The 16,718-nt window shown below is 35.3% G+C and overlaps 1 protein-coding gene across 1 annotated transcript; it reads right to left on the reverse strand.

Moving 5' to 3' along the window:
- Positions 1–13,275: 13,275 nt before the first annotated feature.
- On the reverse strand, positions 13,276–13,794 carry LOC134650861 (uncharacterized; the record flags this gene model as incomplete). The annotated part of the gene is made up of 1 exon (XM_063505795.1): positions 13,276–13,794. A coding segment is annotated over one exon (519 nt), but the record flags the coding sequence as incomplete, so codon positions are not given.
- Between the last annotated feature and the right edge of the window lie 2,924 nt (positions 13,795–16,718).

A 16,718-nucleotide genomic window follows, 5' to 3' on the forward strand; every position in this document is an offset into this window, starting at 1 on the left:
ATGCGGATGCGGATGCGGATGTCAAGATTAGGTACTTAGAAAACGTCAAATATTACATTTTTAGTATATTTTTATTAAAAAAAAAACGAAACGTTTAGTATTTGAGCAAGAATATAGGTGCGTTATATTTAATAAACAGTAACTTCGCCGACTTTTCTGGATCTAGACGATTTCGTTATAGGTAATGACGAAATTACCTAACACTTACGCCGCCGCTAAGACGTTCCTGTACCGACTTGTTCGACATCCGCATCCGCATAAGCTCCGCATCGATTTTATGCGGATGCGGATGCGGATGTTGAAAATAATGCGGAAGTTCCTCGGTTGCGGATGCGGATGCGGATGTTCGCAACATCCCTGGAAATAATACAAAAATATAGCACCTGAAAGTATCAAAATAAAAGTTTTTATTAATCTGTCAGCTCCCAGCGGCTTGCAAAAACCAAATAAGTAAGGATACCATTCGATTCCTCACATTTTATCCAAAAAAAGATTAACGCAATATTTGACGGACCGGACAATAATGCAATTTTCTTGTTTTGTTCATACTTCAAGAAAGATGCGATCTCAGTGACCTTGACGTCACGTTCACGTAGCGATTTGTTAGAGGCGTTTCGCGAGTGAAGTATGACTATCGGACTTTGACTATCATTTCTGACTTTTGTATTGCTTTAATGCAATGGGTCCCATATAGACATTTGATCCTAAAAACAAACCTGATTGATTGATACCATAAATGAAATTCTGTCATCTATTATAGTGGCAGCATCACGATGGACGAATCTATGGGGCATATGGAGTCTTATAGGTAGGTATATTTGACTCTTAAGGGCTCATTTAGACGGTGCGAGAACTCGCATGCGAGTTTTAATATAAGTTGAATTGAAATTGAAACGGCTGAATTGATGTAAGTAACCTCAATGGTCCGCAACTAAAATCGTATACGAGTTCGTGCGCCGTCTAAACGAGCCCTAAGTCAAGAACTAAGACTATAATAAGTTAATGACCTATTAAATTCTACTAGAAACTCCCATACACCCGTTTCTCATCTAATAAGCCAGTACCGAAATGTAACTTTACACCCTCTTCGTTTTACGAGCGCCAACGGCCTTACATTGTATAGCAAAACGCAATTTAGTATCAGGTTAAATATCCGATATTCGTAAGTCGAGGGTTAGCACTAACCAGGGGGTAATGGCGCGGGGAAAATAGCGGGGGACAAGTGCGACGTACACTGCGACGGAAACTATTCATAAGCCGATTTCAAATAGGATTTTGATGACTGCAAGATCGATTTGGAAGATCGAATCGAATTTTTAAGGTTGGCAGTTGGTCCACTATCATCATAAATATCAAGGATTCTAGAGAACTCGAAAGAAATTTTCAAATATTATTGGCACATCCATAGTGATTTTAGGGATTACTTATACAGTTATGTCCCAACGATGATGCCGATGGTCAATGCTACTGTGCGAGAGGAATAGCAATATAATTATACCCGTGCGATAAAGATAGAAAATGGTGTGTCACCTTACTTTATTTACTAGTAGCTTAATTATACTAACCCCGATGGACTTTATGTCTGAAATAAATGCTTTTTATTATTTATTTATTTATTATTTAGTTAACTTACTGTAGGTAGTAAGTACCTATACTCATGAATTTACTTTTGGCAGCCTACAGAGCCTGACTTTCAGTGTCAAAATGATGAATTTGTGACATCCCTATAACCTACACGTAGGTATTCCGTTTTATGAAGATATTTTTTAGTTAATAATAGTTTATTTTTCTTTCGATTTCTGAATGTTTAGTCACACCACATCATACCGGGCCTAGCACACAATATTTAATTCTACGAACGAAGCTGAAAAGTTAAATACACTGAAAACTCATGCAGACTTGCGTCTAATGGACGGTAAAATGTAAGTCGTAAAGTAAGCCCATTAGGTTCAAGGCTTTTCTCAATACCTATTTCAAGCCTAAGTAGCTTAAAGTTTATAACTTGGTTAGGATTAGAACTATGTGCGCTTGATTTTCATCACAGCATTGATTAATATAAAACTTTGCTTAAATATTCTCTATGCTCGTTTTAGACCTCTTTCAACGTTAGCAGGAACACACTCTATGATGAAATAAGTTAACAAAAGACTTTGTCATCTAACTTATATCTCATAATCCGCCGTCTCAGTATGCGTCGCCCCTTAAAGTAATATGGTTTAATCAACAGCTCAGCTTATTAAGCAGTCAATTTAACGCGTGTGTTTAACGCTTAATAACAAAGGCTAAGATTAAGCGATTATATTAAACCGGCGGTGTTTAATAACGATAAAAATGTTCGTGTGAACGCCGCCTAAGGGACGGTGAAGGTGTTTTGGTAGTAAATTATGAAACTACGTTACCTCATACTTAAAGGCGGTTTTGTAGAAAAGCAAAAATTCTTTAATATACACCTTAATGAGGATTATACCTATGCTTATGTTTATAATTGAATATGATCTCAGCAATTTTTCAAACTTAAGAAAGTTCCCGTTCCGATGGTGGTGAAAAATAGTACTTATACTATAGTATGATTTAAGGTGATGTTCGGATTCAGACTGCACCATCATTACTGCTGCAGTTACTGGAGGGATTCGTCACATTTTCTTTAGTATTATGACATCTATTTCAGTTTATAATTTAAAGTACTACCCAAAGAGAATTAAAATCACTACGTACTACCCAATAGGGTATTTGACTAGGTACTAGTCAAATCAGTTTCTTTTTTCAAACTGTCAAAACGATTTTGCTACTATGAAATTCATATGAAACACTAGCATGTGACGTCACAATCAAATTACCTACTCTTTATAGTTTCATACGGAATTTAAAATATATATTGTGTCTAAAAATAACTGCTGTCTACTAATCTTCTGGTGCTTTATTTCATGCATCGTGTAAAATAATTTATTTTAAATAGGGTCGGGTGTTCATCAGTTAGCCACTAGTACACAAATAGCCAAGCGAATATCTGAATGCGACAGTCAAATACCCTATTGTAGCGCCGTTTTCAACCTAACAAGACCTGAGGACCTAGTCTAGTGCTTAGTCAGGGACACTCGATATAGTCTAAAAAGCTCACCGGCTTAACCGCGGGCCGCGATGACATATCAAGACTTGGCGTGGGCAAATTAATTTATACGACAAAGGGAGAACCCTTACTTAAGAGGGTTTAGTACAGAGTTTCTGGGTCAACAATGTTCTTGATACTTGAGCAGTCGGTCTGGCTGTCCGTCGTGAACTGATGGTATTTTGTGGTGTGGTTGTCATGTCTAATTTTGAATTTAAATGTCCGTAGTTCCAAATATGTATGTCAATCCGCCAGTCAGTCAGTTGGTCTACGTCAGGTCGCCACGGAGGTTGGAAGCCACGACAATACTAGAGAAATACAGAAATGGTGAATAATATAGGCAGGTATTAGTTAATATCGTTATCAAGTATAGGCTTATTAAGTACAATGCGCTTATGAACGTCAAATAAAGCTACGCCGCCTTTAACCAATAGTACAATTTACGTAATTTACCTGAACTGTGTCGCCTAGTGTTTACATAATAGGGTCGGTTGCACCATATTTTTCGTATCGTTAAAGGGTTCGCTAAATTTTTATGTACCTATGGAAAGTTTCATAGTAAAGCGCCGGGGCGCGCCGGCTGACGTTGATCAATCTGTCAAATATGGTTGGTGCAACTGGCCCTTAGTCTCCTAGACATAATACAATGATTACTCGATTTTGTTATCGTTTCTGGTTTGAACCATGCACGTTTGTATGTCAGGTAGTTTTAGACTCTCTAATAAGCCTTCAACATCAAAATATTTTTCTTAAAAGCTGGAAAAGGTAATCTTATAGCATCGTCAGGTAACTTGTTATAAAAATGAACAACTTGTTATGCTCAGGAAGTATCTTAAACTTGTTTATCTTGATTTTAAGGATGAGAACAATTACCAATTTAGTGATTTAGCATTACACTATTTGCCTGTGGAAAGAAAAGTACAGTCGGCGATAAAAGCTTGTACAAAAAATGAAATGTTTGCCAAAAACTAACCGATATATAATATTAAAATATCTCAGTACCTATAGGTACCATAGCATAAGTAACACAAATCACAAGTCTAATTCAGGATTATACGAATACAAATATACCTATCTACGTACACACTCTAAAAAAAATTTGGTTGGCCCTATCAATATCTTGATAGTCGTAATCAAGCATCTTGATTCCATACGAGCCTAACAAGAACTTAGACACATCAAATAAGGTAATTCTGATTGCTATTACTATATCTATGTAACTGAACCAATTAAGATCTTGTTCAATATTTACACGAAAAATAATTATGCTAACTAATTGATCCTAGCAAGATCAACTAAGGGCTTGATAATTATTATCATGATAAGTTACTGTACCAACTAATACAAACAAGTCAGTTTAACTAAGATGTAGGTCAATATTAACATGAAGAATTACTGTATTAACTATTTGACCCAAATAAGTTCAACTAAGAACATGATTACATCGACTAATGCACCTTATTAGCCTGAACTAAGATATTGTTAAATTTGAATCTCAATTGTTTAATCATTTCAACTAAGATGTAAATCAATGTTAACATGAAGAATTACTGTATCAACTATTTGACCCTAATAAGTTCAACTAAGAACATGATTGCATCGACTTATGCATCTTATTAGCCAGAACTAAGAAATTGTTAAATTTGAATCTCAATTGTTTAATCAGTTCAACTATATGAAGCTTGTCTAGTACAATATACCATTCTTCATCAATTGTACTAGTACAATAAAACACAACAACAAACAACAGGCTTCATAGTTGAACTGATTAAACAATTGAGATTCAAATTTAACAAAGTAAAGTTTTATGAAAAGGGGGTAAATGAATAAAACAAAAAATATATATATAATAAGATGTTATTTATTCGTCTAAACATTTAGAAAACTAAACGTTTTACATTTAAAAATCGAACTTTCTTTTACATACCTTACATATATATTATAATTAACATTTAAAACGGGCTACAAATATAATGACCGTTTGGCGTACAACCGTCGATTTCCCCCTTATGGGTACCCGTTGGCGGCAGGCTCGGGGGACGTCTGTCGCCTACACGAGGGTCCCTGGGATGGCCAATGCGCAAAAAATGGCGCACTCTTAGAGAAGTAAAGGGAAACAGTTCCTCCGAAATCGAGTCCGCAGTTCGGACAGCCGCTGGCGGGGTTTCGGAAGCATGGTCCCGATCGTTTCGCGTGCCTCGCCTTAAAGCCTTGAGGCGGCCAACAGGGGTTTTACTGGGTAGACCTGGGGTCTCATTAGTCCACAACAGGGATTCCCACATAACTATCCCGGCCCGTCCCCGCGCCTTTTATTCCCGTCGCCGCGATTAGCACTTGCTCCATGTTGCACATACACTATTATACATTAGGTACACAAAGCAAAGGTAACACGTTCATTGTTCCAGGCTTGCCGTGAAATAAAGGCACAAGTAAAGTTTATTTCGTTGACGCGTACTTGAATGACTAAGTAGTTGAATGTTGAACGTCGAGGCTGAGACTGACTCCCCACTCGCACGGTCACAGGCGCCGCAGGGGCGCGGGCGGGGAGGACCGCGGGTGCACCGGCGCCCCCCTACTTATCTCTTGATTGAACGGATTAACTGATTATTTAATTTAATTATGAAGAAAATCGATTTAACAAATAATTCTTAATAGAATGGAATATTAGTTTCGTAATTAATACAATAACTTGATCATAATGGGATTGAATGTTTTATCTTCGTTGTTCTAAATATTATATGTTTAGTTGATTAAAATACCAAGTCTTATGTAAATCAACAAAGAGAAAATAATCACATAAACTATTAAAATGTTCATAACTATTAACATATTTATCTGTTTTAATTAATTTGTTAAGGATTGAATCAACCTACGTTACATAATTATGCCAACAAGTTAATGATAGATGCAAAGTATACAATTGTTAGGATTAATAACATACCTACTTTATTAGTTCAATCACAGATACCCTTATTGTTTTAAGTAATCAGGTTTCTTTGATTTATATAAGATCGTTATTGTTATAATTAACTTAACGTCAACTAAGAGAAAACTGCTCTTAGTTGGTCTTCATTTTTTAGAGTGCACGTACACACGCATTATGTTCCCTTACACAGGGAAACAAATTAATTAATTCATTGAAATTCACCGCCCGCTCAGCTCACCCATAATATGTGCCGTTATTCCCTGTTGACTGTACTTGTTTACGTACATTAATGCGAGCATATTTTCAATTAAGGGAATCTAATTAAATCTGCTTGTTTCCGAGTTGTGCAAGTTTGCCAGACGGCGTGTGGAAATGAGATGTAGTAGAGCAAGGCGTTTGTTGATCGTGGATATTATTTTGCTAATGTAACAACTGTGAAAGTTTATATGTTTGTCAAACACATTGATTTAAACTTTCGCGGTTTTCTCATATTATTATTTTCCGGCTAAAACTTCAGAATGTTAACTAGCACTCAAAAGTTATATTACATACTAAGTGACCTGCCCCGGCTTCGCATGAGTTACCTTACACAAATTATACACCTAAACCTTCCTCAAGAATCACTCTATAGATAGGTGAAAACTGCACGAAAATCCGTTCAGTCGTTTTTGAGTTTATCGTGAACATACCTACAAACACACAAACAGACAGACGCGGCGGGAGAAAGCAATGTAATGTACAGTCAGCAGCAGAAGTTGCTAAGCGGGCGAGGTGTTCAAAATGATCTTGACGCGACTTTATTGTAATAAGAGCGCGTCAAGGTAATTGTAAACACCTCGCCTGCTTAGCAACTTCTACTGCTGACTGTACAAAAAACAACACGTACAGCTCCAACATCCTGAAATCAAGGAACACGACGTTTCCAGCTAAATTGATGGCACTACAGCGGCGTGTATCCATTTCTCTTGAATTTCGCGGGAATACAAATGATGCCACTTAAAAGTTTTATGCGTACTGTGTAAATTCCATCTGGGTTTCATGGTTTTACATTTTGCTGAGAGGGAACACTTACAACGTTAAGGGTTTAAATTAAATTGTTTCGGAAGGCAGTTTATTCGATGAGAAAAACGTTGTGATATGAGACTGCTTCATAATTCTCTGACCGGTTTTGAACCTTATTGCATTGAGATAAAGCCTAACGACTGGTCAGGTAAGTATATTGCCGATAGTACCTACTTAATAGCTTACACTTCGCCAACAAACTGTCATGCAATTTGGCGAAAGAATATGTGTCATGGATTGCTGTGTATTTTTTATTGAGTAAATAAATAAAAAAATAAAATGAAATATTAAAAGGCGGATGTTGGTTTATAAAACGAGCTGATTGCGAGTTTCTTAAAAACATCATATGAGTGGTTTAATGCCTAGTTATATATAGTTACGTACACGTACTGGTCTATCTACAAACATAATTATTCTATTATTTTTTTAATTCATCAATATATATGTACCTATTTCTCTCTCTGCACCAATTGTAGGTAGGTATCTCTGTTTGGCCCTATGGTTGACTGGTAGAGAATGCCATTAGGGGATTAAGTTCGCCATGTGTATATTGTTGTATATATTTTGTGCAATTAAGTTTAAATAAATAAATAAATAATCAACCCCGAACCTAAATAAAGCGAAGCTTCAAAGTGGACGGCACTTAAAATAATTAATAAATGATAGCAAACTTTTAATGAAGCGATGGCCCTTCAGAACTTGGACAATTTTCAGACGGTTAACAGCTGAACAGTTAAAATTTAATTAACACAGCGATGAATTCTGTTTAAAATAACGAGTTTGGAGGTTCGGTCACAGTGGGAGTTTGACCAGTCTCTTAACACATTCAGTGCCGAAACCCCGACTATCGGGTATTTTATGATTTCGTTCCCAGGCCTGACGACCCGATAGTCGGGATCGCGGTACTACAGCTTTATATGACAAACATTTTATGCCCTGGTGCGGATGTCTTGTTTGGCTGGATGGCAATGAATGTGCTAACATAAAGAAAACAATATGGCCTCCTGTAACCCTAATGTAAATTTCATTCGATAGCGTAACGTGACTTACGCGTTTGCGTTAAGTGTTATTGTGTATGGGGTTTTGAGTACCTATCCAAAATGTCCTGCTTGGACCGCTGTTCAAAACTCATACAAAAATAGACATAACGCAAACGCGAAAACTCGTCACGCTATCGAATGACACTAGAGGGGTAAGGTTCTGGCATGGTCGGTAGTGACTTGGAGGTCCCGAGTTCGAATCCCGGTAAGGGCAATATTTGTGTGTTCATCACTTTATTTGTTCCTACGTTATGGATGTTTCTATGTACTTAACAATGTATTTATTTATATAATGTCACCTAGTACCCATAGATAGGCATAGTTTTACATTATATTATTTATTATTATTATATCTTTATTTCATTTGGGTCTTAGGTTAGGGTTTTACAATGTGAGTATAAAAGTACAATACCAAAACACTTACAAAACATTACAAAAATATACAAAACCATATAAAAATACACACATAATAAAAAACCTAACCTAGAATGCCGCCGGCAGCGGGGCAGGGCCCAAGCTGCCGGTGGTCAGGGCCGCAGAGAGAGGAACCGGCGCACTATCCGCGCCGTGTCCAAGATATTATTATTATTTTTATTATATAATAGGCTACATGACTAATTTTTTTTATGGTATCAATCGATCGGGTTTGGTTTTAGGATCAAATGTCTATATGGGACCCATTGCATTAAAGTAACACAAAAGTCAGAAATTGTAGTCAAAGGCCGACAGTCGCACTTCACTCGCGAAACGCCCTATACAAAACGGCCAGAGGCCGTGACGTCATCGCCCATCTTGTAGTATGGACAAAACAACAAAATTGCGTTTTTGTCGGTGAAATATTGCGTTTATGTACCTATATAGTTGCTATACAATATGTTTTTGGATGAAATGTAAGGAATCGAATGGTACCCTTACTTTTATCGTTTTTGGAAGTTAAAAAAAACTTAAATTTTGAAACTTTCAGGTCCTGTATTTTTGTAATTTTTCAATATTTTATTTTAATATCCACATTATTGTGATAAATTGCTCGTTTGCTATCTATTTTACTAGATTTTGTTATAAAATTCAACATGTGTCATCATCCCTATTGTGGTTGGAATAGTCCGGACATGAAAACGGGACCTCTATTTAATTATATCTAGACTGTTCTCTAGATTTCGGCTATTTTCCTGTTTCTATCGCATTAAACAATAAAATAAAACAAATATACTGCCAATAACTTAACATCTAAAAACATTACCTTTGCTTCGATATTTTCCCAAATAACCCGAGAAACCCGATCGAAAACTACGCCATAACTCTTCGATCCTATAAACCCGGTACATGCCCGGATTCCTGGCCTCACTTAATGTACCGTTAACTCGTTTTACAGTCCTTGGCCGTAAACCGGTTTATATCTGTCTTTGTCCCCGTAAATATTCTCTATGCACTTAACGGTGCACCTGCAGTGTCTGATTCTGGTGCATGTAGAGTAAAATTTTACTATTTTGGCTAAAGTAAGGACACTAACTGCCGTATTCGAACATCAAGATATTCATAAGAGACGACACGTATGTACTAGATCCATTCTAGATACGTTATAGTTTAGATTTCAACTAGTTCTCTTTTGCAGCTCAATTCGAGCAACCAATATCACTTTTACGTTAGATAGTGTTAGATATCTATTAGATGTGAATTGGATCTCTAAGTCATATCTGGTAGAAATCGTTCAAGAGTATCTCCAGAATCGCAGAAATGTCAAATTTGACAGGTTAGATATTAAACATAATATATCGTTGGTGACGTCTAAAAGATATCAAGTAAGTAAATGTCTATTTCAAAATCCGAATCGGGCCCTAAGCTCCACTTGCATCATCCCCCTAACCCGGAGTTAACCGGTTAAATCTGGAGTTACCATGGTTCCCAGTACAATTTGACACTAGGTTAACGGTTTAACCGCTTAACCCCGGGTTGGTGGGATGGTGCAAGTGGCGCTAATAATGAAGAATTTCATGCATTAAATTGACCTACCTATTGTTCTTATCTCTATCGCACACGCATAATTTTATTGCTAGCTCGCTCGCACAGTGGCATTGACCGCCGGTATCATAGGCGGGACATCAACGAATTATTATAAAAGTTTCAAAAATATGTTCGTGTTATTTTTTCGTTCCTAGTTCTCTTATAATTAGTAAAATATCGAAAAATTCTAACGAGGCATGCATAGCTGTGTATAATATACATCACATTATATAAAAATATTTTCCATAATATCAATATCCAGAGAGGAAAATCGGGACTACGTTTGTATGAAGAAGCTGTCGTCCACTTTCCTCCAATACAATAGAAATACATAATTATGTATAGTTGGTCAAACCAATTTGTCAGTAAATAACACAAAACTATACTCATCCTTTTCTTTTGGGTGCTAGTACTAGTGTAAGACAAAGATAGTATGATTCTCTCTGTCTATGTTTTGAAATGAGACAGTCCTTTGACAAACTATACTTACTCTTTTTCTCTTTTAGCACACCTCAATAAAATAAAACAATACAAATTAAAACGGAAACAAAAGCAGAGGTAAATAACAGGCGGTCTTATCGCTAAAAAGCGTTCTCTTCCAGACAACCTTTGGGTTTGATAAAAGCTGTGAAATACGTATGATTTTTTATGAAATTCCACACACACGTCCAAAACCCAAAAGAACTATTCAAAGCGAATTCATCTGTCACCATAAACCTGCGATATATGCACACCAAATACTCAACTCGCCGTCACAATTATGTCAACTCTTTTGCACCCTATCCCATTGTAATAAGGAAAATCATGTATACATATCTTTGACGTTAACTTTAGTGTGTAAATATCTAGAATATGTGGGATGTAAGTCCTTTTAAAAGTAAGATTGTAAAGACGAGAACCGGAGCGTAGTACGAGTATACGAATGAACGAGCTCGCTTCAATAAAACAGCAGTGAAATTTCTTGCACGTGAAATGATTCTGTTTTACAAGTACCTATAACATGCTTAGAAATAAATAAAAAACGTAAAATTAATATTTAATTATTTTTCAATTTATTTCTAAGCTTAATAGCATTGTTCGCAGAAGTTTCTGCCTGATACAAAATTAATTTAGTATTCTAATATGACTTGGAACTCCGGTAGCCATTTAAAAAGTATACCTAAAATGTTTACGGTAGATGTCGCTAGAGCCTCTCTGTGGCTCATATATGGTGGAAATATTTGCTGTATTGGGTACGGTTTTAGTAGCTCAGATGGCATCAATTCTATCAACCAATATGAGGATAAATACAACTTAAAATTTACATCAAATTAATTTGCCAATCTTGTAGATAAGGCAAACTTTCTCATCGGTTTTTGAAGAATAAAGACAGCCTTTACAACCTGGTGCGGTGAAAATTATTTTGTATTGGTTTTCAAAGACCCTATTTACCTAGTATCTGTACTGTGTAGAGTGTATAGTGACCAGGGATCGGATACCGGTATTTTTTGTATGGGAACGAAAACGGTATTTTTTCGTTCTTTGTTAATTATTTCATTTCTAATTGGGCAATCTAATAATACGAAGTCGTTACCTAAACACACAACTGAGTCCTACATTTTGAGTATAAAATAATTCGAAAAATATTGTTCGGTATTTCAATGTTTTTGCAAAAAAAGTGGTTGTCTGTAAAGTCGGTTTACGGACGATAATTTTGCGTAATAACGTCATAAGAAAACATTGATGAATAATTGCATACTTTTATACGTTTCCATCGAGATCTCTCCACAACGTTACCATGAAGATCTGTTCACAACGTGACACTTTTTCGTGCATGCTACCGGTGTTCATCGATTTATAAGACGTTATCACGTCAAAACCGGTTCCGATCCCTGATAGTGACTGCGCTCTTCGTAAACGCTTCCTAATGCGGTGGCTGTGTAGTCTGGACCTAAGTCAACACAATGGACGCACCATAATCCGATTAGGATGAGAATCTGAACGACAAAAGTTTCTCATCCTAAAATAACAGGTTTTCAATCCGATTATCAATATAAAGGCATTTATTTAGGACTTTAATTCGAGTTAACACTATCAATTAAACTATGACTTTGTAACATTGGTTTAATGATGTTAAAGTGCACAACTTTGGGAACAAATCAAATTATTTTATGAAATATTTTGATTTGTGTTTTTAAGTAGTCACTACTATATACAGTTTGCTTCCTGTAACAGGAGCAATAAATTAAACTGTAGGCTGTACTCCTCAAACTGACCAACATTTTTTTCAGCAACTTTTAAAAATAACTTATGGTTTGATTTTTATTACACTTTAAAGTTTATTCTAAGACGCAATGTATTACAAATTTTGTTATGTTTGAAGCGTGACAAGCAACGTCAAACACCTGATGTCAGCGTACATTGAAGGCAATATTTATTTTGTATGAAAAAGAGGAAGTCTGAAGGATTCATAATTTTTAAAAGTAGTTTAACAAAAGTTTTATAGTTTGAAGAGTATAATATGTTTTAATTATTTGCTCGTGTTACAGGCGACACCCTGTATAAATTATAAACTGAAATAGATGTCATATATTAAAGAAAAAGTGACGAAGCCCTGAAAACCTGAGTGAGAGGGCTTCGTCACTTTTTCTTTAATATATGACATCTATTTCAGTTTATGATGTTAAAGTGATAGAAGATAGTTCTGACACAGTAATGCTTAGTAATTAAAGTGATATTGAACGTTAGAAGTGTGTTGATCCAAAACATTATGTTATCATGAGGCCTTTAACATCTTGACAGAATAAAGGGTTAGCGTCTTTACTTTTAACTAGAAAAGACAGGAGTTTTGTGTCTTTAGATTCTTCTCGATCTTATACCTAGTCGGGGTTTCTTAATTTTTTCTCCTAACAACTACCGTTAACCGGAGTGAATAGGGAAAAAACCCAAAATGTGATTTAACTGACAAAATCCTTACAAATATCTCACCAATCGTATCATTGGATTGAAAATAAAAGTAGATTTTGTATGATACAATTTGTGTAAGTATTTTTACATATGATACAATTTGTGTATGAATTGTCCCGTCTATTACATTTTAGGTTGTGTCCCTATTCACCCCAGCCATCCATTCACCCGGTTACTAGAGCTTTCACTTTCACCTAACCCACTATTTTTGCTAAATTCGAAAAATCCGGCCAAGGCTCTTCTGTTTCGTGATTAATCGATTTTTTCTCCGTTTTATCATATGTCACACCTTTATTTTTATCATCTTCTTTTGTCTTGGTGTCTTCTTTAGTTACATCACCGTGCTTGAGTCTCTGATACTTAACTATTATATCTAAAATGTCATGTTGCATTCTAATTTTTAAATCACTTGTTAAATTCTTCATGGAATTGCCGACGTATTGTCCAAATACGAAGTCTTCATTTACTTGATGTGTCAGGAACTCTCTTCCCAGTTGTGTGAGTATATCCTTTACAAAGTTGACAACATTATTATTTGGTGCTCTTGTGCTGAGGGTATTATTGTTTTTAATTATGTTTTTGTTGCGTATTGCTTTGCTTCTGTCGAATTTAGGTCTTATAGGCGGGGGTCCAACTGCAACTGACACTACTCCGTCTGTGTCCATGTCGTCTGGTTTAAGTGGTGTTAAGTGTCCTGATGGCTGAATGAAACAAATTGACAATTAATAGAGAATAGAGTATTATACTATTTGTGTAAAAATTACCAGTGTCTTCTTTATTAACATTTTATTTTATTTTTATCGACGGCTTTTTTGCTGAGTTGGTAGTGACCCTACCTACGAAGCAAGATGTCCCGGGTTCGAATCCTGGTAAGGACATTTATTTATTTGTGTGATTATCACATTTGTTCTTGAGTTATAAATGTTTTCTATTCTTACTGTGTGATTAGGACTATCTGTGTACTATATTTGTCCCATAATATTAAAAAAAAGATAAATATTCATAACTTCAACTTGAAATCACTTTATTGCCAAAACATGATACTTAGGTTATTAAATAGTTACAAATACCTACAATAATAAATGGGTCATTCTCTCATTTCGTGCAAATCGGTGAGATTCTCTCGATTTGTAATTTTTCTTTTAAATGGTAAACTTTTGGGTTTCGTCAATTTGTGGATTCATTTATTAACATTTTTCTGCTAAAGGCACCTTTGTAACCTTATTACTTTTCATTTAATAAGGCTACTGGTAATGAACTACGCGCTGGTAATGAAATCGGCCGAGATGGTAATTTTATCTGTGGACGGTAATGAAACAAACTTATGAAATCGAACATAAAAAAACTGTATTTCAAGAAAATTAACACCAATTAAAATCGACAATATTAAAAACATGTGTCTTAAGCACTGTGGAGATGATCAAACCGACTTAACATACACTTGGGGTTGACAATCTCAACTTATAATGTTCAAGCTAGATGGTACATTTACCATTTACTTATCATCATTATAAGTCGAGATTGTCAACCCCAAGTGTTTGTTAAGTCGGTTTGAACATCTGCGCACCATATCACATAAAACGTAGTTTTCAAATTTTCAAAAATTAGCATAGACAAAATATATTTAAATCATTCGCGTTTTGTACCTATGTAATTTATTTTTATCGTTTTAACCCTATAGTGTGGGGTGTCGTTGGATAGGTCTTTAAAAATAAATAGGAGTTTGCAAACAACATTTTTTGATAAAGTGAATCATTTCGGAAATAATAATTTAGAAAGAACAAAAAACGGTTATTCCTTCTAACTTTTGAAAAATCGATCCAAAAATATGAAAAAAAAAATCATAAAAATAGTGCTTAATAAACTCATTCAAACAAAATTAAAGCAAACTTGATAAGTTAAGCCGTTTATGAGTTATCGCTAAAAGTCTTCCCTTCTTATTTTATTTAAAAGCCTGGCAACCCTTATTTGTGATCGGATTTTCGCAAGCAACCCTATAACCACATAATAGTGACCGGGAAAAGATAGGCAACCTAGTTGATTTATATTGTACAAGTTGTATACTTTCCATTGGAACTTATTTTGTTTGTCAGACAGATCGGTGAAATTTGAAAAAAAAATTTTTTTTTTCAAAAAATAATTAAAAATAGTCTTGACCATATTTCTTTAAGCAACCCTATTTATTTATGTTCAGGAACATATTTTCTTTCATAATATGTAAGTTTCATCCGTCAGACATATCGGTGAAGGTCGACCATCTTAGACTACAAAGGCTCCCCTATTATCATATACAGTTTTAAATGTTTATAACAGCGTAGTATTTATAATTACTAAGCCTCTTTTCATTAAATGCACTGCCTCGAATATATTATCATTACCTTCTTAAGTCATTCATTACCTTCCCCAGTAAAATTGGAAGGAAAAGAAGTGAATGAAACCGATATGAATGAAGTTTTGGAAGTTTTTGTCGCCTACATCAGTTGGCATCAGACCTTAATTTTGCAGAATAAACCATCTGAAAGGCGACACTAAAACACTTCATTACGTATAATTATAATAATGTACACTTGCTACTTACTGTATAAATCACGCGATGGCGATGAAGACTATCGAGAACCACACTCCTTCCCGACCCGAGAGATCGTATATATTTTCGCTAACAGTGGCACACGGGCATCCGCTACGAGATCATGCGGCCAACTGACTGACGAACAATGTGTTGCATCGGCGGTAGGCGCTATATACCCTCGCTATGTAGCAAAATATAGCTAATCTATTTCTCGCGTCGGTAATGAAGAAATTACTTGAACCATACACTTATAAGGCTGTATAGTTTTTATTATTTATTTCTAGCTTCTAATATTATACGATTTAAAACATAACTAAATAAGTCATTTATTGCACAAACAACGAATTTTCTATTTGTAGTATCTTAAGGTTAAAATGTAGGTCAAAGTTATATCTTCACGCGTTACATATAGAGATGAATGAAAAAATTGGGTGTTAATTGTACATATAAAGAAAATACTAACTTTTTTAGAATTGTTCATTGGAGATACATATACTTTAGGCCCTATGTTACAACCTTGCATTAACAGATATTCGAAAACGCCACCACATTTTTGGTAAATTTCCGAAAACACCGATTTGCACGAAATGCGAGAACGACCCAAATACATAAATTGTAGGTTAAGTATACTAACTTATTCTAGGTTAATTGTAATTATTTTAATCATATTGTTAGTAGGTACCACTTTTTAGTATAAAAGAAGTAGGTATTTATAGTGTTAAGTATTACATTTATATACACAAACATTGGTTTCTACCCTTGCTTTATTGGAAGAGTGGGGTTTTCTGTCGCAAGCATATTTGTTGCTTAACAGAAGATCCCAACCTATACTGTTACAACACTTTTAAAAATACCGATAATATATTTTCATTTCCTTCTTTTTTATTTTTTCTCCATTTTCAAATCCAAACTTTCTGTATGATAAGGCACCTGATTTCAGTGGTTTATGTCGGCTGTAGCTACCATTACCATAACTATAACCAAGGTCAAAAATTTCAGTACTGAACTTGATCGCTGGTTTTCCGTTGATCGTAATAAGTACCTTTCTTCGTAGCTCTCGGTGTCCAG

Source organism: Cydia amplana, chromosome 9 (assembly GCF_948474715.1).
Source record: "Cydia amplana chromosome 9, ilCydAmpl1.1, whole genome shotgun sequence".
Classification (NCBI taxonomy): domain Eukaryota; kingdom Metazoa; phylum Arthropoda; class Insecta; order Lepidoptera; family Tortricidae; genus Cydia; species Cydia amplana.